Source organism: Terrapene carolina, unplaced genomic scaffold, assembly GCF_002925995.2.
Source record: "Terrapene carolina triunguis isolate 2854851 unplaced genomic scaffold, T_m_triunguis-2.0 Scaffold62, whole genome shotgun sequence".
NCBI lineage: Eukaryota > Metazoa > Chordata > Testudines > Emydidae > Terrapene > Terrapene triunguis.
In genome coordinates, this window is record NW_020664413.1 from 53402866 (window position 1) to 53430413 (window position 27548).

Here is a 27548-nt window from a genome sequence, read left to right on the forward strand (position 1 = left end):
AAAAAAAAAAAAAAAAAAAAAAGCGAACATCATTCTGGGATGTATTAACAGGAGTGTTTTAAGCAAGACACGAGGAGTAATTCTTCCACTCTACTCAGCACTGATAAGGCCTCATCTGGAGTGCTGTGTCCAGGTCTGGGCACCACACATTAGGAAAGATGTGGACAATTTGGAGAAAGTCCAGAGGAGAGCAACAAAAATGATTAAAAGTCTAGAAAACATGACTTATGAGGAAAGATTTAAAAAACTGTGTTTGTTTAGTCTGGGGGAAAAAAGACTCGGGGGGGGGGGCGGGTACGAGAAGTCTTCAAGTATATAAAAGGTTGTTACAAAGAAGAGGGTGAGAAATTGTTCTCCTTAACTACAGTGGACAGGACAAGAAGTACTGGGCTTAACTTGCAGTAAGGGAGATTTAGATTAGACATTAGGAAAAACTTCCTAACTGTAAAGGTAGTTAAGCACTAGAACGAATTACAGAGGAAGGTTGTGGAATCTGTCATTGGAGGCTTTTAAGAACAGGTTAGACAAATACTTGTCCGGGATGGTCTAGATAATACTTAGTCCTGCCTCAGTGCTGGGGACCGGACTAAATGATCTATCAAGGTCCCTTCCAGTCCTACATTTCTATGATTCTGATTTGTTAGCCTTACAACGCCTTCCCTACCAGACAGTAGAGGCTTGAGTGACTGAGGTCCATCATTTCAAAGCTAGTAGGGTTCTCCTGATAGGATACAGCTATATTGGCTAATTGGAGGACTGCTGGTTATGAAGTGATGAACTCTTGAAGAGACTTCTCTTGGGTTTTATCTGAAGCTCCTGAACCTTTTCCTAGCTGGAGGAAAGTGGCTGCAGTAATAATAGGGAGAAGGGAATAGAATGATAGCAATTTTCTTAACGGATTTCATCAATGCGAGTCTCTTTCAGAGAAGATTTGAGCTAGTGAGTAATCATGGGACTTAATTCTTGAACTGATATTTGGTTATTATGCTGGTTGCTAATGACTCGGTCTTTTGGAGCTATGGGTAGGGGTGTAAGATAGCACAGCATGAAAAGTTCCCTGACCACTTTTCCTTTAGATAATTTGGGAGATGCTGTGAGAAGCACTGTGATGCAGGGGAGGGATTTAATGGGAACACAGCAGCCTCTCAGAACAAAGATGTCAGTGAATGAAAGTTTAGTTGATCTGATCAGGAATCCCTGCTTCAGTGAAGTAAGCCGGTGGAATCCACCCAATTCCAAACAAAAGTTACACACTTGCAGAATGAAAGGATCACTCCTCCTGGGATCTGCTTTTTTCTTTAAAAATAAAACAAAAAATAAAATCCCTGCCCCCCACCCCCGGAAAATCCTCAATATTGCCTAAGCGTTCTTCCTAGGGTTCCTTCCCTCAAGACCTGTCTGTTCCAGATTCTAGTTTCTTCTGCCAGAGAGCCACTCCCGCTTCCTTTATATTCAGGATGAAATGTAATGAGCCATATCTGCCTCGAGACAGCAATAATTAACTTGCAGCTTGCTTAAGGGTTCCAGCACCCACTAGGAGGGTATGAAAACAGGAGAATCTTGGCACCCTGTTATAGTAGGATTGGGTGGGCGGGTGGGAGAGAGCTCTCTTCCTGTACAAACACAGAACAGTTCCCTTCCCCCCCCCCCCAAACAAAAATCCATCTGTTACCCAAGTGCCAAATTTGGGCTGAAATTTAGTGAATTTCTAGTGTTCACTAAAGGATTAAAATCCCGTACTTGTCACCAATGTTCCCTTTAATTTTTCCCACCCACATGCAGAATGAATTTTGTTATGTGCACCAATATGGAGGTGATGTGTGACACAGCGGGGTGGGGCCAAGGAATTCGGTGTGTGGGAGAGGGCCAGGGCTGGGGCAGAGGGTTGGGATGTGAGGGCTCCGTCTGGGGGTGCAGGCTCCGGGGTGGAGCTGGGCCTGAGAGGTTTGGGGTGCATTGGTGCTCCCTGGGGCTACAATGGAGAGAGGCATCTCTCCCCGCCGGAGCCCTGAGCACCTATGCAGTGCTTAATAGGCAGCCGTGTGGCCATGCAGCTTAGAGGGAACTTAGCTTGTCACCATGTACTTTGATCCCTTCCCCACAGATTGAATTAGGAAGAAATGAAATGGCATTTTTCATTTAATTTTTTTTCTTTAGCTTCCCCAAAGGAAGTTTGCTTACTTCTGAGGGAGAGATTCATGCAGAAAGTGAACTTATCCTTCTTAAGGCTTTCTTCCTTTGTTATTTGAAATATCTTTTGACTGACCTTTCCAGAATGTACTTTGGATGTTGTAACCAAGAATCTTTGATTGGCTTCATTTTTATATCCTTTTCATTCGTGTATCTCTTGTCCTCTTCACCTTTGTCAATATCTCATTCAGAAGCAGTGCAGAACTGGAAGAGGCATGGTATACAGATAATTCATTCAGACCAACACAAGTACATTCTTTTTGTACCATGTGTGTTTTTAAACTAGGGGCCTGAGGTTTTAGACACAAAAACATATATGGTATTGCACATAATCTGTGTGTACAATTGCCACAAAATTCAGGTTATGAGCACAGTTACCCAGGATGCGTGTGCAATCACAGTAATTGCATGCATAAGTGAGAGGTACAATTGTGTGCTTTCCTCTTTAAATAAAAAAAAAAAAAAAATAGTAGTAGTCTTGCCTGTGATTAACAGGAAGGAAGGATGTGGTCTACAGTGATCCTGCTGAAAGGTTAGATCCATCAATAAAAGTGTTATCAGACAGAGCAGCATGTTCATGGAAATCTTGCACATTTGTTCCATATTCAGTTACCTAAGCAAGCCACTTTAATTAAAAAGGGGACATTTTGATTTACAACCATATAGTTTCATGGCTTTGTTTTGATTTTGCTCTGCCTTAGGTTCCAGAAACTGCATCATTTCCCAACTCAGTGAAGAAGCAAAAGTAAGTTGTAAACAACTGTTGAGGGGGAAAGGGTTGATTTTTCTCCTTTTTCTAATGTAAGAAGCAAAATACCACTGTACCTCAGTCCTGACCTGCAGACCCTCTGTTATTCCTCTCATGTTCAGGGACTGTTATGTGGGTGAGATTGGATAGCGTCTTTTTTATGTGAACAAATGCCACTCAGACTCAAGGCTAAATAAAATTAAGGCCACTCTAATTCTGAATAAGAACGTCTACACGGGCTTAATGTGGTTCAACTAATCCATTTTAAATTCACACTTTTTAGTTAGTTCGGATTAATTTTTCTGAATTCCCTGTGTAAAACAAGCCCTTAAAGGCTACTAAACAGTTAGCAAAACAGGGATTAATGTCACAAGTTATGTGCCTAATCTAGGTTTGTCTTTGATTTTTGGAGGTATTTACTACTATGGGGAAGGGCTCCTATCAGTGAAGAGTCCAAAGTTGAATGCAAAATTCCAAGTGTGGCTGCAACAGGGTCATAGAAAGAAGCTATTTACTTTCTAATCCATTATTATTTATTTTGTGTATTGTGGTAGTGTGTAGGAGCCTGAGTGATGTAACAAGACCTCCTTGTGCTTGGCACTGTACAAATACAACAAATAGTCACTGCCCCCAATGAGCTTACAGTCTGTATGCAGTCTGTGTCTATGCAGCCCAAAGCTGTGCTTGAAAGTAAAAAGGTTTTAGTGATGTCAAGGCTTGGTATATACAAGCAGTGCTGCAGCAGTGGTGATAGATGAGCAGATGTAGGATTTGTGGCAGGAGGAGAGTTTAGGGTCAAAGATGATGCCAAGATCACTGACAGTAAAGGCAAATAGGTGTTTTGAATTGATATGAGGTTGTGCTTTACTATCCAAATAAGGAAAATACACATGCAGAAAAGGCTAACTGGAGTCTCATAATCTTGGCTATAATTGGCAAGGAAATTTATATTAATGGAGCCCAGTCTGGCATCTGCAGGTGCTTAGGTAGCACTGTTACAGGCTAACCAGCTCTGTTAAACAAAAGGTGAGAGACAAATGTGAAATGCCCTGAAATTCTTGGCTGTATGATGAAATACACAGTGTCTGTTTTAACCTTTTCTCATGGAGAAATTCTGTTTGATTCTTCCCTTTAGAATGCACAGCTGTCTTTCAGCAAAGAACATGAGGAAAATGTGCAACTGCGATCTGAAATAACAGCTCTGCGAGAGACAGCAGAGAAAGTACAGGTAATGAAAGTAGCATCTCTTACCATATCACGGAGCTAAAATATGGGGGACAGGATCTGCAATGACTAATTGAGTGTGATTCTCACATCTTGGTATGCCTCCCTGGTCTGGGGTAAAGCTACACAATGAAAGCTGCACAGTCTGCTTGCTGAGCTGGTGACAATGAAAAGGCTTCAGATACAGATGTTAAATATGATGACTTAGTTTCTTGATGTTGCAATTTGAAATCCCAAAATATTCGCTTTAGTTTATGGTCTCTGATTTAACCACGATTCTAACATAGGCTTCCATTCTTGTGGCTTCTTTTATGGATATACTTAGACTTCTAAGAAGGCGCAATTTCTACATATTGAAAAGGTATATTAGGGCTGATTCTCCATTACTTGAAGGCTTTAAATCAAGACTAGATAGCTTTCTAAGAGAGATGTGATTGCTCAAACACAACTTATTGGCTTTATGCAGGATTTACTGGATGTGTTATTATGGCCTGTGTTAGGCAGGAGACAAGATGATTATAATGGTCCCTGCTGGCCTTAGAATCTATGAAAGACACTTAATTGCTGCTTTAGTAAAAACAAGATGTGCTGCAAAATGTTTGGAGTTTTTGGCTATCTAATGCTCTCCCTCACTTCCATCCTGTACAACAGTTTTTCTGTTTAGCAGCAGCTCTCCAGTGAAGTGAATGGGTCTTTAGAGTCTTGGCATTTCTGCAGCACTGCCGTAGTGTAAATTGTAAAGAGATGTCCCTTACAAAAAAGCATTCTGTAATAATTTTATCACAGAGCTGAGAATAATCACTCACAAAACTAAGTGATTGGGCAACAAAATGGCAAATGAAATTTAATGTGGATAAATGTAAAGTAATGCACATTGGAAAAAATAACCCCAACTATACATACAATATGATGGGGGCTAATTTAGCTACAACAAATCAGGAAAAAGATCTTGGAGTCATCGTGGATAGTTCTCTGAAGATGTCCGCGCAGTGTGCAGAGGCGGTCAAAAAAGCAAACAGGATGTTAGGGATCATTAAAAAGGGGATAGAGAATAAGACTGAGAATATATTATTGCCCTTATATAAATCGATGGTACGCCCACATCTCGAATACTGCGTACAGATGTGGTCTCCCCATCTAAAAAAAGATATACTGGCACTAGAAAAGATTCAGAAAAGGGCAACTAAAATGATTAGGGGTTTGGAACGGGTCCCATATGAGGAGAGATTAAAGAGGCTAGGACTCTTCAGCTTGGAAAAGAGGAGACTAAGAGGGGATATGATAGAGGTATATAAAATCATGAGTGATGTGGAGAAAGTGGATAAGGAAAAGTTATTTACTTATTCCCATAATACAAGAACTAGGGGTCACCAAATGAAATTAATAGGCAGCAGGTTTAAAACAAATACAAGGAAGTTCTTCTTCACGCAGCGCACAGTCAACTTGTGGAACTCCTTACCGGAGGAGGTTGTGAAGTCTAGGACTATAACAGGGTTTAAAAGAGAACTGGATAAATTCATGGTGGTTAAGTCCATTAATGGCTATTAGCCAGGATGGGTAAGGAATGGTGTCCCTAGCCTCTGTTTGTCAGAGGATGGAGATGGATGGCAGGAGAGAGATCACTTGATCATTGCCTGTTGGTCCACTCCCTCTGGGGCACCTGGCATTGGCCACTGTCGCTAGACAGGATACTGGGCTAGATGGACCTTTGGTCTGACCCAGTACGGCCGTTCTTATGTTCTAATACCTGGATCTCCTGATTTCCAGTCCTGTATTTTTGTCACAAGGCCATCTTTCCCTTCCTGGAGAAAGGCAAAGGGCAACCAGCATCTAGACAGTCCTGCAGGGACTGGTTCTAGACAATGTATTTTTTAGACTATGGAATGGAATCTGGTCCTTTGTTCTTGCCTCGTGCTACTTCAAATACTAAGTGTCATTGAGTGAATCAGGGTAGAGCTTCAGTACCATTAGCTTTGCTGATACTGGTTTGTGCCAGTCTTACAGCAGCACACTTTGTGACCCTTCCACTGAAAACTGGTGTTATCTGAACACTTTTCTCAGAGGACCTGGTTATAGCAAAGGTCAGACTGACCTTCAAAACTGCAAGATGATGGGGGTAGAGGAAAGATAAAAGAAATTGATAGGTTTTTAAGTGTTTTTATTTCTACTGTAGAAAGTTTGAAATAAAACGTGTGTGTTTTCCCCTCTGTAGGCCATTAATGACCAGTTGACCCAACAATGCTCAGAACTGAGTGCTACACTTCGAAGCGTTTCCATGGAGAATGCTAAACTCATTTCAGATCATCAGGCCATGCTTAAGGTATGCAGTTCACAATTAGGCTAGTAGCATAGCCAATGTGAAGCATCTGTGGCTCACAGACCAGGAAGAATAGATGAGGGGAAAAGTTCAATAAACCAGTTACATCCAGTAAAATATTGTATGGAATAAGACTCCGAATTGTAGTCAGCTTGACATAGCTGGTTTTGAACACTTGGTATCAAACCCCAATAAAATGTAAAACCATGTTATAATTCTCCATCCTCCTCCTGCTCAAATGACAGGTAATATCCTTGATAAAATGAAAATTAATGTGAAACTAGAATCAGTGCACAGTTTGGTACCCAGGAGTGTGTTTAATTGACTAGATCCCATCTTTCCCCAGGTCACTCATTCTAATATGGATCACCTTCTGGAATTTATTCTTTCTTCTTTTCTCCTTGCTCCACACAGTTCCGGCCTTCTCTTCAGTGCAGAACTAGCCCCTGCTCACTCTGGCATCTATAACTATTTTTCTGTCAGCCAGTTGGTGTCATCAGAGAATGGCATAGAGCATTCTTCCCTTGGAACAGAGAATTCAAAACTTAGACTGATAGCAATCTTCTGGGACTTGATTCATTTCTCAAAGATTAAGGACTTCACTATTTTGGTTTGATGTGTCTAGCAAGTATTTATTTAAAAGAGACATCATCAGATTGATGATTTTTTTAATTGACTAAAGAAATTCCAGTTTATGGTTGGATACCCTTTAAATAGCAAGTACAGATTTTTAAATTAAAAAAAACAAACAAACAAAAAAAAAGGAGTGTTTATGCTCTCTTGCATTGCTTAGAAGGGTATTTTGCGCAGGGCCAAAAACACCACCAAACATTTACATTATTTAATATTTTTATGCATGACCTGGAAGAAAACAGAAAATCATTGCTGATAAAGATTGCTGATGACACACAGAGTGGGGGAGTGGTAAATAATAGAGGCTAAACAGGGCACAAGCAGACAATGTGTTTCCATACAGCCAAATGTAAGGTCTTCTAGGAACAAAATATAAGTCATAGTTGCAGGATGGGGGACTGTATCCTGGAAAGCAGTGACTCTAAAAGAGATGTGAGGGTCGTGGTGGCTAATCAGCTGAACATCAGCTCCTGGTGTAATGCTATGGCCATGCGCTCATGCAATCCTTGGATGTATAAACAGGGGGATATCAAGCAGGAATAGAGAGATTATACTACCTCCGTATTTGGCACTGGTGCAATCTCTACAGGAATACTGTGTCCAGTTCTGGCGTCCACATTTCAAGAAAGATGTTGAAAAATTGGCGTGAGTAGTGTTATACTGTCCTGTACTAAGAGAGGATACAGAAATCCCCGAACTGACCAGGAGAGAACACTTTGGTATAAATAATAGCTTTGTGCCCTCTACCAGTCTTTTTTTTTGCTGAAGACTTTTCCATAATCCTTTGAGTTTTCACACTGACATTTCCTTTCCGTCTTTAGGCAGAACAGGAGAGGATGACTCAGAAACTGCTGGAACAAGACTTGCTGCTGGATGCTGCACGTGCCAACATTATAGGAGAGCTGCAAAGCATGCAGAACGAAAAAGCCCAACTTCAAAAAGAGCTGTGAGTGAGGAATATTCTAAATCTTTATCCTTTGATCTCTTCTCCCTTGTGTACTAGCCATCTTTGGTGTGTCCTGGGCCCTGTATCTCTCCAAGCCTCCTACAGGCTCTACTTATTTCCTGCTGGCTGACACTTAATCGGGACTTTTGAACACACTAAAACAGGTACCAATAAGCATGTCTGGTATATAACGTAAAATCCATTTTCTGTTCACGACAGAGGTATAGAACTCCAACTCAGCTGTTTCCTGTCTCACTTACACAGGGAGGCCTTGCACACGGAGCATGCTGGCTGCAGACAAAAAGCATGCCTCGCCGAGGAGATGACAACCACACAGAAGCTGCTCCTGGAGTCTACTATTGCTAGACTACGAGGTGAACTGGAGACAGCACTGAAAGAGAGAGGATCTCTACTAATGGAGAAGGAGAGTCTTCAGCAAGAGGTACAATGGATATTTTACAGTCTCTTACACCTTTAAAATAAAAGTATATCATAGTAGAAGACATTTGCATCTACTTTGCTAAAATTCCCATCCTCCCCAGTATTGGTCCCATGGTGAAGTAGTATAGTCTCATATTCTCTGCAAATGTGGAAAGATGGGTTGGAACATAAGCTTTGGCCTCCTCCCATTCTAATGCTTTAGTGTCATGGCAGACAGCATTGGTGATATGTCTAGTAGTGGATGGACATAAGAGAGTAGATTGCAATGTAACAGTTATGATGTTGCCTTGCCCTGTCAGGGAAGGGAAATGAGGAAAGTGCCTTGTTTCTAATTTCAGGGTTGGTCTTGTGACCCTTCTGTCTGAGATGAAGTGCTCCATCTCTCTGTTGGAAGTATTAATGGATCTCTAGGGTGGATCTAGTAGAGTCGCTTTTTGGCTGATTTTAAAAGTGACTTTATTTTAATTCCTTATTGCAGATGAAGAAAACAGCAAGTGACGTAACACAGGAGAAGAACAAACTGGAAGTGGAACTAACTGGGAACAAGGTACTACCAAGTACGCATGGCTTCACTCTGACTTCTTATTCTATCCCTTCTTTTGGGTTGGTATCCATAGTACAAACAGTGTTATCTTAACTGAACCTGTGACAGGGAGGTGAGAGTTTTCTTTAGCACTGATGTTAGTGATGCAGATGGATTGGAAGGGAGACCTGAATCTCTGGACTGGACTGCAGGATTGCATCTGCTTTAGCAAACTTTACAGCCATAATTTACCATTGGTGCAACTCTTTTGACTATAGCAATGATTGTAGCTGTGGTGAGACAGAACTCAGTTGTTTTTACAGCTATATAATCTGTGGTTAGACTCACATCTACAATACAGCTTCCACCATTGCTGGAGGTTGATGGTCACACGAGACTAACTGTTCCTTAGGGGTTGAATGCACCACCTCAACAGCATTTTCAGCCCCCACTGAATTTTGAGGCCATATGTACTTATTTTCTGTGTAGCTTTCTCAAACCTGCATAGCTTGGAGAAATTAAAGGTTGGATTTGTGATGTATACTTCAGTGTGTTTGCAGCATAGTTACTGCTGAGCTTACCTGACAGGTTAACTTTTTGGGGAAGGCTGAATCACTAGTGCTGAAGGGAAGGTAAAAGCAAGTAGCTCTGGGTAGGAGGGCCTGTGAATAATTCACACACTTGGGGTTGAAATTTGGTCCATTGATTTATATTGTATCTAAGACACTTAAGGAAAAATCCAATTCCAATCATGTCTTTTGTTTTGAAGCTAGAAATGGGTGCTATGAGATCCACACTGCAGAATCTGGAGAGGGAGAACAAGAGGCTAATGGATCGCTTGGCGGCACTGGAACACCAGCAGGTAACCTGAGATTTTCAGTCAGCTTTTGTTGGCCTGTGTACTCTCGCCTTCAGTTTGTTCTAAAATAGGTAGGTAACCCTAGTGTCCTGACTGGTGAGTGACTATGCTAGGAGTCAAGCTACAATCTGAAATAGTTATCCTGATCACATGATATTTCTGTGTCTAGTTTCCAAACTAATGGAACGTGAGAGAGGGGAGACAAAAGAATAAAATAACGGCTACATGTTAATTTTGTTTTCAGGTTTCCATTTGAATTTGTTAAAGAGTGAAAAATGTTCATGCTGTGTGGGAGGGAATTTATGACTAGCTGAAGGGACCACTTATGCTATGGCTACACTTGGAGTTAGGGGTGTGATTCCAAACTTGTGTGGATGTACCTGTGCTAGTGCTCCTCGGGCTAGAGTGCTAAAAATAGCTGTGTAGCCGGGATAGCATGGGCAGTGGCAAGCAGTGACACAGACTAACCACCCCGAGTATGTACCCATGGGGTCCTGAAGTACAACTATATCAGGGATTTTCCCATGGGTATTCTGTTCCATTATGTAGTGTAGGTGGGACTTTAGCCTGCATACACTGTAAGATAGAAGATAGCCAGCTACAAGTCAGTTAACACTTCTGTTGGTACTTTGAGATGTCATTTCTGCCGTCTTTTTTTCTATCCTCTCTCACTATTGCTGTAGCACTGAAACTTGACCAGTGCTAGAAACAGTGGAAGTGTTAGTGCAGACCAGCTGCGGAGTTTTTACCACTGTGTCCTCCAACTGTACGGAGCAGGTCCAGATCTCGTGGTAGTAAAAACTGTCTATGCTAATTGTGTCAGCGTGAGAGACTTTCAGAAAAACTTCATTGTAAATAGGTCCTCAAATCAGGAAGCTAGAGAAAATTCAGCTGAAACAGCTTATGAATGTCTGTCATGTGGTGATCAAAATTAATTATAAGATAGTTAAGTTCTTTAAAGTTAAAATATAATAAGGGACAGTTTATTTACCATCTCCCCTCCACACACAAAATTAGCTTCACAATAATTAGTCACTCATAGGGTATGAATCAACAAAATGTTCTGAAGCTTAAAAATAGTTCATCTCCATAATTTTCCAATTCTTTGTTCCTTCTGGTACCTGCTCTCACTCTGAACCATTTTTTTGCCTATGACCCTTGCCTTCCCCACTCTCTCTGTCCTTTGCCAATTCCTTTTCTCCGCCTTTCCCTCTTGCCAGAGGACAGGTTCTTCTGCCATTCACTTTCTTGCTGCCTGTGCTTGAGGTTAGGCTCTATGATCCAGGGATTGGTCTAGATCAGGGATAGGCAACCTATGGCACGCGTGCCAAAGGCGGCACACGAGCTGATTTTCAGTGGCACTCACACTGCCCGGGCCTTGGCCGTCGGTCTGGGGGGCTCTGCATTTTAATTTAATTTTAAATGAAGCTTCTTAAACATTTTAAAAACCTTACTTACTTTACATACAATAGTTTAGTTATATATTATAGACTTATAGAAAGAGACCTTCTAAAAACGTTAAAATGTATTACTGTCACGCGAAACCTTACATTAGAGTGAATAAATGAAGACTCGGCACATCACTTCTGAAAGGTTGCCGACCCCTGGTCTAGATGGTTGAGAACCAGTGTGTGCCTGCTTCTTCCTATAGGCTGGCGTGGCTTAGTACCAATGTGGTACGACTACATCTTTCTGCTGCTCTGTTTCACTTGGTGAGAACTCTTGTTCATTTTTAAATGAAAATCTGGACAAAACAGGAGGACAAAGGTAGTGCTAAAACTTGAAGGGGAAAAGGGCTAAACCTCAGGGAGAGACAAGATGCTGAAGCCCAAGTCCATTTTGGCTTGTTTTTCCTAGGAGAGCGTGACCTCTGCTCTTGTTTTCCCAGTATGCTCAACAGCAGGTCGAACAGGTTCTAGCAGAGCTGACGGACAGTAAGAATAAACTGGCCTACGACAAAGGAAAGCTTCAGGTACCTGATTTTTGCCTTTATTTCAGTTTGTTCAGAGCAGGAAGAAATCCTGCTGCCCAGCTGATCCAGGATTATTTAACCACACCTTCACTATTACAGTTGAAAAGAAGTTCTTGTATTTCCTTCTGCAGATGTCATTTGTGCAACAGCTGCCAGATATTTTTAAGTAGTTTGGGATTTAAAACGGTCTTTGATCCTAGTCAGACCATTTATTGCCTTTAGGTAAAAGACTGGGTTGAGATGCCTCACTTATTACAGCTATAGGATTCCGGGTAAACAAGTCACTGGATGTATGAAAATCATTGAGTAATGAGGAAGGAAAGGGGGGCATTCTAAAGCAACATGCATGTTAAGAAACCCTTGTCAAAGAGAGCCTGGGAGTTTGGAGTGTCTTAGATAAGCAGGTTATTCCAAGGGGTAAAATAAGAAGGGAACAGACAGCATGGTTATAAATATAGATAAAGAAAATTAAAGTAAGTGCACAATAGAAGGGGATGATGAAAGCGAGATATTTTCATTTCTGAGTTGCAGATGGTGCCTTAGAATTTGGGAAAGGGGTGGATGGATTTTGGGGTGCTTGTGAAAAAAACAGCCTAGAAGAGACCAGTGGAGAGAATGGTGGCTATTTACATGGTGAGACAGCTGCATGTTTGTGTAGTGTCACTACATCTGGTGATTACTGTGGAGGCTTTAAAGTCTTGATAGACCAGCACGAGATGAGCAGCTATTCAGTAGGTGTGCAGTTTTCTCAACCTCACTGCAGCTACACAGAGGGCTGTTCCTGAGTCCCCAGGGGTGGTCATTTGCTGCACATCTCACCACTCCACATCTGAAATGGTTGAGTCTGCACCAGAGACAGCATGGCAACTCGAGGCCAGGAGTCTCTTGTAAAGCACTGAGTGATGAGGAAGGAGTTTATTACAGGGGGAGTAGCTTGTTCCCATTCTGCTTGCCACAATGTGATGAGATGGTTGGTAACAAAGTCCATATTGGTCTTTTATTGGATGAGTTGGTGGCAAGGCACCTCCTATATATCTATCTATCTATATATCTTTGAAAAGTGGCAGTTGTATCTCCTGGATTGTGTCAAGGAGGTTCTTTCCTGCAATATAAGGCCTGATGTTAGGAGGAGGTATATTAGGAGGCCTGATGTTAGGAGACTAGTATCCACTTATGTTTTGTGCTCTCATGGTTCCTGTTGTTAGTCTCATCATTAGATTCAATTGTACATCAACTAGCTTTGTGTGGGGAGAGTTTTTGACCACACAGGAGCACAATAGTCTCTAACCAAGTAGCAGAGAGCTATCGCGAAGCTGTGCAGTGTTTGCGCATTAGCTCCCCAAGCTGAGCCTGCAAGCTTATTGAAGAAGCCATTTCTTTTCTTAATCTTCTGAGCTACTTTGGAGAGGTAAGTGTGTGAGCTAGAATTACTCCTAAATGTACTGATGATAGTCATAGGTGAGGAGCCAAGACACTATACTGAGCTTTATAGTAAAATGATTCATCCTGTTTTAATTTTGCCTTTATGTGAAGATAAAGTGAAATGACTCTCCTGCTGCTCCTCATATTCTGAGACTTTGCTCAGTGTTAATTTCTTTTAGTTTTACAAACACTCTCTCGCTCTCTGCTTCTCTGGCTGTCTCAAGCGCATTCCTTCTCTTCACTTACTAAATAGGTTCATTGAGATGTATGCTGACTGCGTCTCTGCTTTTTCCTTTAGACCAAAGTACAGCAGCTGGAGGAAGAACTGCAATCTCTTGCAGATGCACATTCAGAGAATAGCCACCTTCGCAAGCTGAATACAGCCTTGGAGACCAAATATACTCAGGTACAATCAAACTCAGAGGATTCTTCACTTCTCAGCGTTGGAGTCAAACTGCTCCCCTCAAGAACATCAAGCGCTTAATACTAACTTTTATTATTATAAATTACAGGTGAATGTAGAACTTGGCTCTGTCAAGATTAACATGCAAAGGATGGAAGCTCAGCTGAAGCAGGTACCAAAACAACAAGGCTGTTTTCCTGCAAATGTTATGTGTGTGTTTAGGGCTGGAACTTGCCAAATCGGTGGGATTGTAGGAATTTTCATGTCTTTCTACTCCTGGCTCACAGTAGAGAGTATAAATTGTCACAGATTATTTGGTTGCTTTTCTGGGAGGGGAAAAAGGAAGAATGCTGTGAATGTTCAGGCTAATCTGATCTAGATCACTTATTCAGTCTTGTTAGGAACAGCACAAACAGGGGTTATGTTGCGCTGGGCAGAGGTACCAAGCTTGCATGTTTTATTAGGTGCACTAGGCCATGTTTTCTGCTAGTCTTGTTTGGATGTCTGAGAAGAAACAGAAGTCTGTGAGTGCCAGTTTAATATTGCAAATTAGTTTGTTGCTGGCCCAAAGGGCCCAAGGGGGGCAACAGCGGGGTTTGTTGTCCGGTGTGCTTTGCACCAATGAACACACCGAGGTGGAGAAGCAATCCAAGTTTATTCAAGAGCTCTGAATAGGCACTAGGAGACCAACATGTCTCAAATCAAGCGCAGCACATATAAGCAAGTTTCCCCTTTTATATTCCAAGCTGTTTCTGTGCAGGCTTTGTCTGTTTCTCCCCCACTACCCCTCCCTGCCCGAGCAAGTACAGCAGACACACATTGTGGCTTATTAGAACATTTCCCATTCGTCTGCTAATCTTCGGCCTTCGCAGGCTAAGACGTAGAGGCTTCTCCCTCCCCCTTCCCCCGTCCTTATCTCTACTGTATTTGTGAGCGAAACTGCAGCTGTCTGCTAGAAAAGCTGACCATCACATTTTCTGCTACAGCATGTAAGCAGTTAGCATAGAAGTAGGTGAAAGTTCACAAGATGGAGTTCTGTGGTTCACTTAGACCCAGAGCAAGGGAGTTTCATCGGCACTTATGGCCTTCCACTCCCCCGAGTTACCTGGTAGCTATGCCTAGTGACACCAACAAGTTCTTGGTCAGAGAAGGAAATCCTTTAGATTCTTAAAGAAAATTACAGTTTATAGTAACTGCCTTAAAGTGTGTTCTGTTGGGATAGATTGCTCCTAGAATGGTGAAGGAAAATGCTCAAGTTGTAGGATATGCAAATAGTATGTGCCACGCTAGTTTGCACTTCAGATTAGAGAGGCAGGATGCAGCAGTGATTAGGATGGGATCCTGTAGCGCAGTAGGCCTTGGTTCAATTCCCTGCCCTACCACTTACTCCCATGGGCAAATAAGTCATCTAGTCGTCATACCTATAATAATGCTGCCCTACCTCACAGGGATGTCAGGGGGGATAAATACTGGAGCTGGGCAGAAAAGTGTTTGCAAACAAATGTTTTCCCATCCTGAATTGGGATGACTAGCTCAAATTTTCGCAAACCAAAAATCCAACAACAAAAATGTGGTTTGGGGCACTCAAATGTTTAGAAAATCAAAAGTTGTTTTGAACTTGAAAACCAGAATTTTCAAATTTTTTTTCAAAAACTAATTTGAAAAATTCATCTAACTTAACCCTTTCCTGCAAAAAGTTTCACTTTTGACAAATTGGAATTTTTTGACAAAATATTTCATCAAGCAATTCCCAACTAGCTCTAACAGATACTTTAAAGATTGTGAGACAGTCTGACATTGTGGTAATGGGAGCCATAGATTCACACCAAAATAAAGCAAAATCCACTATCCGAATGCCCTTAAACTTTGGGAAAGCAATTTACAAAGATAATATTAAGTTATCTCCATTCTACAGATAGGGGGAAAATGGAGACACAGAAAGGTCTCACAGCAAGAGATTGGCAGAATCATGAATAGAACCCTTAGAATGTTCTGCCTCACATGACGCAAGATTAAGTTCCAGATGGTGAGCTGTTACATTCTGCTTGGTGAGGTCACAGTATATAACATGATCAGAAGGGGAAAGGCATAGTGACATTGCATATAGTTCTAATGCTGTACTGGTGAGCAGTGATGTCTCAGTGCTAATAAGATATGAAGGGAAACCACACATATTTAGCTTCCCCAGATAAGTTGCTGTGGAAAATTTGGTCTTGCAAAGTATTGGGAAAGAAAACTGAAAAACCCCCTCAAATTAATCAGAAATAGTAAATGATGCTTTAAAATGGCTTACAAGGTCTTTATAAAGTAATGCAGTGCAGGGATAAGATGCAGTATCTGTGAGTGTGGCCTCTGTTGTGTCTTCAGTGGGATAGACATTTTGGGGGTAGTTTGTTACCTTACTGTGCGCTCTTCTGGTTTTCTTTATTTCTTCCTTTTTCCCTCCTCCCATCCATTTCTGTCTACTTGGACTGATTGATTTGTTTTGTAGCAACAATGCCACCAAAAAGAAGAAAATCTTCAGAGAGGCCCTGGCAGCAGAAGCCCAGTGTTCATTACATTAGGTCAGATATGGGTGGTTTGGGAGAGGGAGCTGCAGGCTTTGGATCGCATGCTTCTACTGTCCATTGCCCTTCACACCGGGTTCATTTCATGCCGGGTCTACATTCAAGGAAGTCTGCTTCTGAATGTGGTGACTGTCCTAGAATCTCTCTGAGGACTTTGTTAAATGCTATTAAGACCATGGAGGAAAGATTGGAGGGTAAAATAGACATCCTCGCTCCAAGGCTATTGAAAGCTGAATGGTCTGCAGAACTTAGTGAAGAAGATTTCCTGATGGTGAGTGAAGACTTTGAAACAAACTAGCTGGGGTGTCCAGCCTATGGCCTACCAGAGCATTTCATAAAGCCCATGGCATGTTTCAATACAATCTACTAATGGCAGATTCATTAGCATTTTGTCATCATGTGCACATCATTTTAGTTTACACAAGTGTATAAATAGATAATACTGCACATAGAAACAGTTTATCTAAATACACACAAAAGAAGCTGAACTTAAAATATAAATCAGTACAGGTGACTTTAAATCTTATTAAAATATCTAGAATCTGTTTGGCCCATACAAGTTTGTGCCTAGGTTTACGTGGCCCTCCTGGGTAATAAGGTTGGGCACCTCTGAACTATACGATAGAAACTTAAGGCAGTTTCTGGGGCACTAATAATTAAATTGTTAGCAAAAATTAGGAAATACTGGAAAATACCAACTACAGGTGTCTTTGGGAGCTTCTTGTATAGAAAGGTGCAGGCTCAGTTAATGAAGTCCACTTAGAAGACAAAGTTTTCAGACTGAAATTCTTTCTGACTCTAGACTTGAGGTAATGTAGTTATGGTCCTATCTGAATTGTTGATGTAAAAAGGCCAGACCACCTTCCGACTGATGCTATATATTTAGTTTGTTGGAAGACAATCAGGTTTGGTTTATAATGGGATTGGGACAAAGGAAGCCCTCTGTGTTCTAAATGGTATCTCAGTAACCCAGCTGAGAAGCTTTGAACTTGATTTACAAGTGGAAGTTTCAAGGAACAGGTAGAAACAAACTTTGAGTTACCCTGGGTGACACAAAGTAGATCACCTTTGATTTTGAGAAAGCCAAAAGTATTTTAGTTTTAAAGTTTTTTTTTTCCCTTGGGAAGCAGAGATTGGAGAATATTGTGTACCTGATACCCAGAGGACGTCATTAAAAGTTATATTTTTGGAATAAAAAATAGTAACTGGCTTATTCTGGTTTCCATTTTTTGGACAATATGTCAGGAGTTTGGCTAAAAAAAAAAATCTCTTCTTTTCTGCCATATCTTTTTGAATTACCTATTTTGTGTTCTCTTTTAATATTAAAAGAAGTGGTATACCCAGATACTTGTTCCTATGCCTAGAGCTATAGTTATGGCTGGCAGTATCCAGAGGAGTCTCATGAAATGTCAGTTATTTGTGTTTAAAGTGGCCTTTGGATTTTGCAAACAATTGACTTGTCCCTCTTTCCTCTCTGTTACAAACTGTGGCTTATAAGGATTGTGTTTATTGGGAGATTAGTGAGCAGCAGCTATTTTCTTGCTTAGTCTGAATTTCTTATTTCATCTGATTTTAATTTTGTCAGAGGTTATATAAAATATTGCAGATCTCTAATGATAATAAATGTAACAATTAAACAGTAACGTGCACTCAGATGAGGAAATGCTTGAACTATGGATGATCTGCAGTGAGAAACCGTAATGACTATCAATAAAGCGAGCACCCATGACTCTGTACATTGTAACAAATTTTTAAAAATCCATTAAACTAGAAGACTATTCTCTAAAAATAAAACCAAGGAAATAAATCCTATCAATAGATTCAGGAGAAAACACATATGCTTGTTTTACTGCTACTCATGTTTAATTTATTTTAAAGCTTGGATTCTGAGGGAAATATTGGATCTTTGTTTCATAAAGTCAAAAAGAGGTTTAATGCCCCTGAAGGAAAGTACTGCAGCCCCTACTGGGGTTGGAGTTTCCAGTTCCATCTCATTATCTCCCTCACCGAGGCTGGATGAGGGGTGGCAGTTTCTTTATAATGCTTGTTTTGAAAAATAAAATCTCTTGTTCTAAATACCGAATCAAGGTGTCTAGATTTCAGGACATCTGGACCATTTCGCTGGTAAAGTCCCTCCACCACCTTAAATTGTAAACTATTAGAACCAATTCCTTTGATTTGGAAAACTAAAATTCACCCTCTTCCTCTGTCTCTTTGCAAAGGCACAGACCACCTTTGAACACAAAGAAGAAGAATTTTCTATGGCAATCAAGTCCCGCGATGAGGCATTGCGAGAGAGTCAGAAAATTAAGGGGCACATGGAAGCCATGGAAGAGAGGGAGAAGCAAAAGGCAAGGAAACAGGATTTTTCTTTAAAGGAGATAAATCTGATATAGTCTGGCTCAGATTCCAGCACAGCAAATTTAAACTTCAACATAAGTCTTATTAGCTTGTTGATGTCTACATGGACAACTGTGCTCCAATACTGGTTCTGGAATGTGTGTAGAATACTGACTCCTGAGTCTCAAGGTGCTGTACAATCCTGTATGATGTTTTGCAGTATTATGCAGCATTCAACTGATGGTCATTGATAAAGTAGGCAGTTGATGCCAGCAACATACAGGTGGTAACCAGGGGTTAATATTTACTTAGAAAGTTCTGTATCAGCAATTGGGACCTGATTCTCCTCTTACATCAGTGTGAGTCAGGAGTTACCTTGAAATCAGTGGAGTTAACACTTATGTAAATGTAACACTTATTTAATGTTGGACCCTAAACCTTTGAATAAGGGTGCAAAACAGAGTCTGGCAGATGCAACATAGTCAATGTGGACTTCATAGTGGACAGTACCGCAACATGCTATTAGAGTTCGTATTCCACTCTCGTGCCCTATGCTGATGGGAACTGAATGCCACAGAGGCAGCATGTTTAACCAGTGTTGGTAAAGTTGGAGGGGTTAGGGCTGTCCCTCCTTAGCCAGAATGACAGGTTCCTCTGATGATTACACCAAAGGGTGGGCGGGAAATGGAGAGGAATTCTGGAGAACTTTTCTCCTCCCAGCACACCTTCAAATACAGGCTGAAGGAGATGTTCTGATAATTGGGCCTACAAATTTACCCTAATTGTGAGGTAAACTTTAAATAGTAAGTGAAAGTTCATAAGATGTCACAAATCATAACAAACGTTGATGGGAAAAGGTACAAAAGGGAGACAGACTGAATTAGTCCATTAACCACTCCTTTTTGGAGGCCTTAAGAAAGTGACTTTAGAGAGAAAAACTGGCTACTGGCTGCCACTCTCACTGTCTCTTGGGACTCGGTCATCCTGAGAGATGTCCTGACCAGGCCAAAGAGAGGGAGCCAGGTAACACTGCCACTGGCTCCAGCAGAATCCCGAATACCACTTGGGATGTGAGACTTCGTCTCCCCACCCCGCCCAAAAGTACGAGCTTTTCCTTCCCTGCCTTATGGCTTCTTTCCTATCCCCCCCTCCTTTTTCCTTCTGTCTAATAAAACTCTGGCTTAGCTGGCCAAGATTATATTTTGTAACGTAGTGGTAAGCCTGTGACCAGAAAGAGGCAGCTAAATGCAATGCCCTCCAAAATATGCAATGCCCTTGATGCTGGTACAAGTTTGCTAGGTCTCGGAGTGAATAAGACCAGGTACTGTGCCTGTGTTTTTCCAGCAATGAAGTTGCAAGTGAAAGTCAACACCAGAGACAGAAACTTCATTTTCTATCTTTGCTGTTCTTTTCTCTCTCTGTGTGTGTGTTTGTCTTGTTTTATCTTTTAGGTAGTGGAAATGGACTTTAATAACAACAAGAAGAAGAACTGCTCATACCCATCTCTACTTACTACTTTTCTTTTCCCCAAAAGGACAATTATTACCATCTTTAATACCATCAGACAAGGGTTTTTTTCTTTCTAAAAAAAACCTCTTAACTAAAGGGAAAGGAAACAAGGGATGTTGTTGAAATGAAAGCCTTATTTGATACTTTTTATTTGAAAAGTGTTTAACTGTGTTTCCTTCTTTTCTTTATCTTTAATAAAAGGCTAAAAGGATTTTTAATTGTGTTTGCGCCATGGTACTAAGCAGGCTGAAATCGCTATATACCAAACCCCAAACCTTGTTTAAAACTGTTTAATGTTGGACAGTGACTGGGTTATATTAACACCTTTGGCCCATTTTTTAATTAATACAACAAAGACAAGACCAATCTTCCCTAAGCCTGCAGGGGTGTAGCCTACTTATGATTTATATAAAGAGTATGATCAAAGTAGTCTTTATTGGAAGTTAACCAATTTCCCCCCTCTGCCTGTTTTCTTGTATTTTAGATGGCAAACTTAAAGCGCCAGCTAGAGGAGGCAAAGGAGGATAACGACAAGGTGACAGCTGTGCTGGAGAATGTGCTGGCTTCTCACAGCAGGATGCAGGCAGCTCTGGAGAAGGTGCAAACTGAGCTGGGGCGCAAGGATTCTGAGATCACAGGGCTCAGAAAAGACAGGTAACTGTGCTTGAAACTCTCTCTGACTCTCCGTATCTGCAATGTAGTGAAAAACTAAACAAGCCAGGCCAGGGAATGGCTTGATCACTAGCTCTTTCCCTAGGGCTCAAGACCATTATCTGCCTTTTGGTAAGTAAGCAGACTATATAGGACCAGATAAGGTGGGAACCCAGTTTGTTTTTATAGTCCCTGCAGTTAGTTTTTTTCTGCAATATTGGGAGAATGGAGTCATAGCAGTGGTGAAGCACCAGCTGATTTGCCCCTCAGGTACATATGACCAGTTGTGTAAGGGTTGTAGTTGAGAATACACTGCCTTCTCTGTTAACCTACCTATCATTCTTGTGCAACAGGCACACTGCACTTACTTCATAAAAATATCTCCAGAAGTCAATCATGTGTAGGGATTTATAACTGGGAATAGTGGGAGTCAACATCCAAAAACCTTTTACAGACTGTTTTAATACCGTTAACTCAGGGATCGGCAACCTTTGGCATGCGGCCCATCAGGGTAAGCCCCTGGCAGGCCGGGCCAGTTTGTTTACCTGCTGCGTCCGCAGGTTTGACCGATCGCAGCTCCTACTGGCCACGGTTCACCGCTCCAGGCCAATGGGGGCTGCGGGAAGGGCGGCCTGCACATCCCTTGGCCCGCGCTGCTTCCTGCAGCCCCCATTGGCCTAGAGCGATGAATCGCGGCCAGTGGGAGTTGCGATCGGCTGAACCTGCAGACGTGGCAGGTAAACAAACCGGCCCGGCCCACCAGGGGCTTGCCTGATGGGCCTCGCGCCAAAGGTTGCCGATCCCTGCCTTAACATATAACATTTTTCCCCACTGAGGCATAACTCCTTGAGTATCTCTGCAAATTTCAGGGCGCACATACTACACAAAGTAAGACAAATTGCAGGGTAACTGTTGATTCTTGAAATTTTAGAGGAAGTGCTCTGTTATTATAAAGCCAATATCTGATTATTAATCCCTATAGGAACTTATGTAGGCATCTAGCAGAGAGGAGATTGTAGTGTAAATGTAAATAACACATTAACTGTATTTTTGTCTCTGATCTACCTTGATTAGCACATGGAAAGACTACTCCATTTCCTGTGTGGACAGAATTTATTCTGTATTTTTTTGAGATTTTTATTCTAGTTTGAACCAGTTAACATCCTGGCCCAAAATCTCACAGGTCAAAGATATCTGAGAATTTGCAGCACTTTCCTCTTTATGTTTGTTGACTGTGTGTTAATTGTAAAAGAAAGTTTCAGATTAATGAGTTGGCAGAACATGTAATTACAGTTGTGATGTGAGTCAGTGAAGCATGTCAGCCACATGTACAATGGTATTTATGGGCAGGCAACTCCTGTCAGCCATGTATATAGTGCCAGTCATGATACTATAGGCCAGCAATCCCTGTGTCGCAGATTTTCATGAATGGGAGATGACTGTACATTGCTGCACAGCAAATCATAGTGCTGGGAATTCGATGATGCTATAAAATTAAAACTGATCTTGGATGCCTAGACCTATGGCTATACCAGTTAGCTAACATTAGTGTCATTTGGCCTACCTTTACATGCTGCTTGGGAATACACCAAGTGGTATGATATCAGTGGCTGAAGCCAATTCATAATCTCATGGTGTGCATAAGAAGGGGAAGAAATTGGGGGTTGAGAGAGAAGATTGACAAATTAAAATTCAGTTCTAGTCCAAACCAAATACTTTGAAGGTAGAAAACTGAACTGTGATATGATCTCTGCTCTACAGGGCAAAGGAATGCATAGATAGCTTTGCTGTTAACCATGCCCCTTGATCGATTCTTTATTCTCTAACTCCGTTTGTTTGCAGGACCCAGAATCAACAAAAAATCCAGAGGTTAGAGGTAGAATTGGAACAGTACCAGGCCAAACTGGTTGTCATAGAAACTCAGCACAATAGTCAGGTAGAGACCAAGTTTTTCCAATGGTAACAGGTTTGATTAGTTCTGTGGTACTGAACCATCCTGCTTTTTTGGAAGATGGAATGTGGGGGAGTACCTGCTGGGAAACTTACAAGGCAAAATCTGTAAACATTGGGGTAGATCATTTTCTGGAGATTATAGAAAGGAAGTTTTACTCCATCCAGAGATGCCTTGAGAGATGTAAACTTCCAACTGTCTTCAAATGGGAACAGAGAATGTGGACAAATATTTCTGAAATGTGCATTTCCTTCTCATTAATATCTTTATTTTGTTCTTCACATTCTCCTCTTTACCTCTCTTTTTTTGGGGGTGGGGGTGGGGGGCATTGCTGCTTGTGTTTAAACTTAGAAATATTTAGTCTAGTCTTCTGTTTTTTTGCTGGAGGCATTGGAGGCATCTCTTGGGCCATGTCTATACCAGGAGAAAGTTAAAACAAAATAGGTTTTAAAACACAATTCTAACACTTAAAGACAATTTTGCCCTTAACGTAGACAGGGCCGTTATTAGTGTCAGTCATGGTTATGCCTACCATGGAAAGCCTTCATTTGGAAGGAAGTTTGCTGTCTTGCGAAGCCTTGATGGAAAGCAGGATGTGATGCTTGGTCTTCTGAAATTGAGTCTGAGGACTTCCCTCTGGCAAATACAAATGGTGTGTTAGCAGCCTCTGCTTAATGACTATCAATTGTGGGCAACTGGTGGCCAGAATTCTAGTCCAGCGAACTGACACTGATTGGGAAAAAGATCCCTTCTGTTCTTACTGGGGAGGTGGTGAGGGAAGGAGTGTTTATACAAGTTCTTTTCATTCAACTAAATAAAAAAAATCTCTCTTTACCCCTGAGGTGGACCCACTTTGTAAAGCACTAGAAGTCGCTAGAGTAGACAATAAGAAGCTTGCTTTGAGTTTGGAACAAGCTCTGCAGGCCAATAGTACCCTGCAGAGCAAGGTGATACATACTCAGGAAGAATTGGACAGGAAAGAAATTGAGCATCAGCAATTGATGGCCTGCAGGTAAGAACAAGTGCAAGGTGCTGTGGCCGAGGAACACTTTGCTTTTCCATTTCTAACTGCAGAGCTTGTGGCCCTTTCCATCCTTTTGTCAGTTGCAGCAACAATCTCCCTGGTGTTGCTGTTGAGCCAGCAGCTTGGTGGATTGATGGACTGGTGCAAAGCCACATGAACGAGCTATTTGCCTGCTGATGCAGTGACTTCTCCAGGCTCCTCTGCAGTGTTGGAAGGCTGCAAATGGAGCCCAGTCTTTCCTCTGGGCTGTATGTGCGGCACAGCCCAGAATGCAGGAGCACTATACTGCTGTTTGAGTGAGTGACATGCCTGCGTGGCTGGCAGCACTTGCCACTGACAGCCTTGCAATATAGCTATTGTTCCTGTACTGCCAGCAAGGGATGGGGGCGGGGAAGGAGTCTGCCTCCTGGGAACTGCAGGCTGCTTGCTGATGGAATCCTTCATGATTTCCTTAGAGATGAGGAACGCTATGAGCTGGAGCAGTCCGCCTCATTCTCCTGGGAGAACTCTGCAGGCTGGCCTAGAGCAGCCACCTGCTGGCTCTGAGGGAAAAGCCTCCCTCAGGCAAGGAGAATCTGTCTTGTATTGCTATTTGGGAGCTGTTGTTGAGGAAAGAAATGTGCTGAACATGCAGTTGGATGAACAGATTGAGCTGGCCTCCTGGATGCCCATGCTTCAAAAGCTAAGTCAAATCTTCATGGTGCACATAATGTGGCAAAATGAGGCCCGCCCAAGCAGAGGAAATATTTTTTGGATCATCACTTTTTCCTGCTGTTTTCTTTTTGTGGCCAGGTCTTCCCACTTGCAGTGTTTATGAATTCACTCAGTATGGTTTATTTCCTATAGCTTGTGTTTTCCTTCTTTCCTGAAAGGGAGCAGCTAATTGAAGAAGCCACAATGGAAGAAAGGCTGTATTCCGAACGCTTGGAGTCCTTGAAGAAGCAGTTTCAGACCGAGCGAGAGGCTATGAGGAAAGCAGGTCACAGGGAATCTGCTGAGGTGAGGAGGGGCAGAATTGCAAGATTCTTTCCATGCTCAGTGTCCCGAGACGATCTCTGCTTAACAACAATAAGAAAACAAAAGGGATCCATGACACTTCTTGTCCCCCTTTTGTGTTGCAGTATCATTTGGTAGCAACATAGAGTTTGGCCTGCAGTGGACAAAGTGATGCTCTAGCAGCTGTAGCATAGTTAGTGATGTATTTATCATGTCTGTCCCTCCCCTTTTGTTTTTTGTGCAAACCTAACTGTATTCCCCTCTAGGGTCTATTGAATAAACCAAAGATTAATTAGAACATGGTTTCCAGGAAGAACCAAAAGGCTATAGTTTGAAGGTTGTATGATGTTTGATAGCAGCCTCCAATTACTACAAAATCCTTGTCATAAAAACACGGTATATGGAAGAGAAGAGGCAGTAAAACAGTGATCTCTGCCTCTTTGGTCTGTCGTGGGCTATATTCTTTCTATAAGCTGTGTCCTCTGACCATAGAAGTATTCAGAAACCCAGAGGTTAAGCTGTGTATTCTTTCATTCCCTATGAATAACTGGAGGATCCAGCTTACCAGCTACTTACCAGGCACTCTTCCTGGTGATGTTCACAGGAAATACATGTCTCGGATTACCCTAGCCAGACATTTGTGGGGATGAACATGAACTAACCTCTTCTATATGCCTCCTAGCTGAAGAAAGCCCTTGAAGAGGCTTCTTCCAAATCTGCTGAAGTGTCCCGGGCTAACAGGGAGCTGCGGCAGAAAATAATGGAGTTGGAAAAGTCCCTGGTCAGTTACAGGGGGAAGCTAAAGAGCCAAAGAGCTCAAATCAGACACTACTTGGCTTCCAAGGCTAACAACATCCAGAACACAGAGAGGATAAAGGTTTGTGCAGATACCTTTTCACTCTGAAAAGCCCCGTTCATCTCTCCCCCGAATGGGAAGAACTACTGCTGTCACTGCAGTGGGGCCAGGCCAGGATACTGCCATTGGTATGGAAAAAACCTGGTGCCAATAGGAGTCTGATAGTGTCAGTAACAGCTGGGAAATGCTTGTCCTTTGGGGTTTTTTTGCTACATTAAATGCTCCTTTTGCTATGGGGTCACTCTCTAGTTCGACAGATCACTTCAGGGCAGTCCTTTGTTTCCCAGTTCAGTGGATTGGATAAGGCATCTTGTTGCCAACGGATCGTGCTGAAGGGAAGGGCCTGCAGCTTCTGGCCGCCTTTGTGTCCTTTCTATAAACGAGTGATTTCCAGTCAGTAGAACACTGCTAGGTGCTTGTGCCTCCCTCTCCCTGCCTTAATCCTCTGCGCTGGGCTCCAGTGCCACTCTGCTGCCTGCTTGCCCCCAGCAGAGCATGTGTTACTCCAAACCTCAGTCACACAGTAAGGATGGGGTTTGGAGTAGCCCAAGCTCTGTCACATGAAACAGTTTCACTGGAGCTTCCTCCTTTCATTTAAAATTATTTTCAGGAGATTGAATCTGAGCTGAGGCAAATGGAGCTGATCAAGGAGCAGTATCAGAAGAAAAACTATGAGCAGGTGGGAGCTCACTATGCAACTTCTCCTTTCCATTAGATTAGAATCTGCACGCGGTCACTGAGATCTCACTTTCATGCCATCCCTAGTCACAGAGCATCCAGAAATTCATGACGGAGTTAACGAGTCTTCAGAGTGAGATGCAGACCTTGGCCAAAAACCAGCATGAAGTGGCAACACGGAACAGGCAGCTGGAGAGCCAGCTGGAAATGGAGCAAAAAGTGCGGCAGCAGCTAGAGAACCAGTGTCAGGTAAAATGCTCACAGCCTTGGAAATACAGTATGATCCATGCTGAGCTGCATGATCCTATCCTGGGAGCTGAATGCTTATTGCCTCTGAGCATGTCGCTGGGCCACACATGTAAGGTCTTATTCCCAGTGGTGGGTGCTCATGCCAAGGGGGCTTTTATAACCTCTTTATAGCTGCTTATAGGAGCGTGGCCAGCAATGTAAGGCATGTGCTTTTATGGAACTTAATATTTGACCTACTGGGCTGAGAGTTGTTATTCTACCAAAACTTTCCAGTCCAGCTTCCTGCTCATTCTGTTACATAAAAATGGTTTGTGTTATATCCTGCATGAACAAAATAAAGAGAGGGGTTTGGGTGTTATTTTTCTCTCTCTCTAGAAGCTAGATGATACAGTCAAACACTTAAAGAAATGCAAAGAGGAAACTGAGCAGAAACTGAAAGAAGCCAGTGTAGAATCAGAACAGGTGAGTACAACAGTGGGAAAGAAGAGATCCTCTGGTACAAAGCTAGAGTTATCCTTCCTTGGGGATGACAAGATTTGTTTGTGGGACATGCACGGGGGGCTTTTTAAATGTCAAAAGCAAGCTTTTGATGAGGTGGGAAGTAAGGTGCAGCCACAGTCTATTGGCTGGTGCTTATCCCAGGCCCTTCTTCTGTTAGAACTCTTAATAGTCTCCTATACAAATTATTATAGTTTAGTTGGGCCTGCAAGAGGAAGTTCTCTCCATGTCTGTCAGTTTCCACCTGGTTCAATGGCTGGTGTGTGTTGACAAGTTTAAAACACCTGCATTTAATCTGTCCTCTCCATTAAGCAGTGTGTGAGCTGCTATGTTGTACCATTTTGAATGACATTACACCAAACCACCTCTTTTAAAGGTGAGTCACATTTCCCCCTGCACCTCATCACTTATTGAAAGCCGATGGTATTGCACAGTAATAGTCCAAAGCACGATACCTTACAGAAGTGTTACTACAGTATTTTGGTGCCAAATTGTACAGTACTGTAGTTATTTTACAAGGCAGGTCTCCTGTGTAGGTAAAGGAGTAAGTA

At 42.1% G+C, this 27548-nt stretch overlaps 1 protein-coding gene across 4 annotated transcripts in view; it reads left to right on the forward strand.

Moving 5' to 3' along the window:
• Nucleotides 1-27548, forward strand: part of CCDC150 (coiled-coil domain containing 150) — a 44630-nt gene that overhangs the window by 13535 nt on the left and 3547 nt on the right. For 3 of the 4 annotated variants that reach the window (XM_026647639.1, XM_026647642.1, XM_026647640.1), the window contains 19 exons: nt 2892-2935; nt 4074-4166; nt 6375-6482; nt 7934-8058; nt 8323-8500; nt 8978-9046; nt 9792-9884; nt 11770-11853; nt 13574-13681; nt 13788-13850; nt 18468-18596; nt 20579-20748; nt 22588-22681; nt 23539-23708; nt 24593-24719; nt 25399-25593; nt 26183-26251; nt 26338-26499; nt 26875-26961. In XM_026647639.1, coding sequence (XP_026503424.1) covers nt 2892-2935; nt 4074-4166; nt 6375-6482; nt 7934-8058; nt 8323-8500; nt 8978-9046; nt 9792-9884; nt 11770-11853; nt 13574-13681; nt 13788-13850; nt 18468-18596; nt 20579-20748; nt 22588-22681; nt 23539-23708; nt 24593-24719; nt 25399-25593; nt 26183-26251; nt 26338-26499; nt 26875-26961 — 2168 coding nt within the window. The remainder of the gene's footprint in view (nt 1-2891; nt 2936-4073; nt 4167-6374; nt 6483-7933; nt 8059-8322; nt 8501-8977; nt 9047-9791; nt 9885-11769; nt 11854-13573; nt 13682-13787; nt 13851-18467; nt 18597-20578; nt 20749-22587; nt 22682-23538; nt 23709-24592; nt 24720-25398; nt 25594-26182; nt 26252-26337; nt 26500-26874; nt 26962-27548) is intronic. The other variant, XM_026647641.1, reaches the window with a different exon arrangement.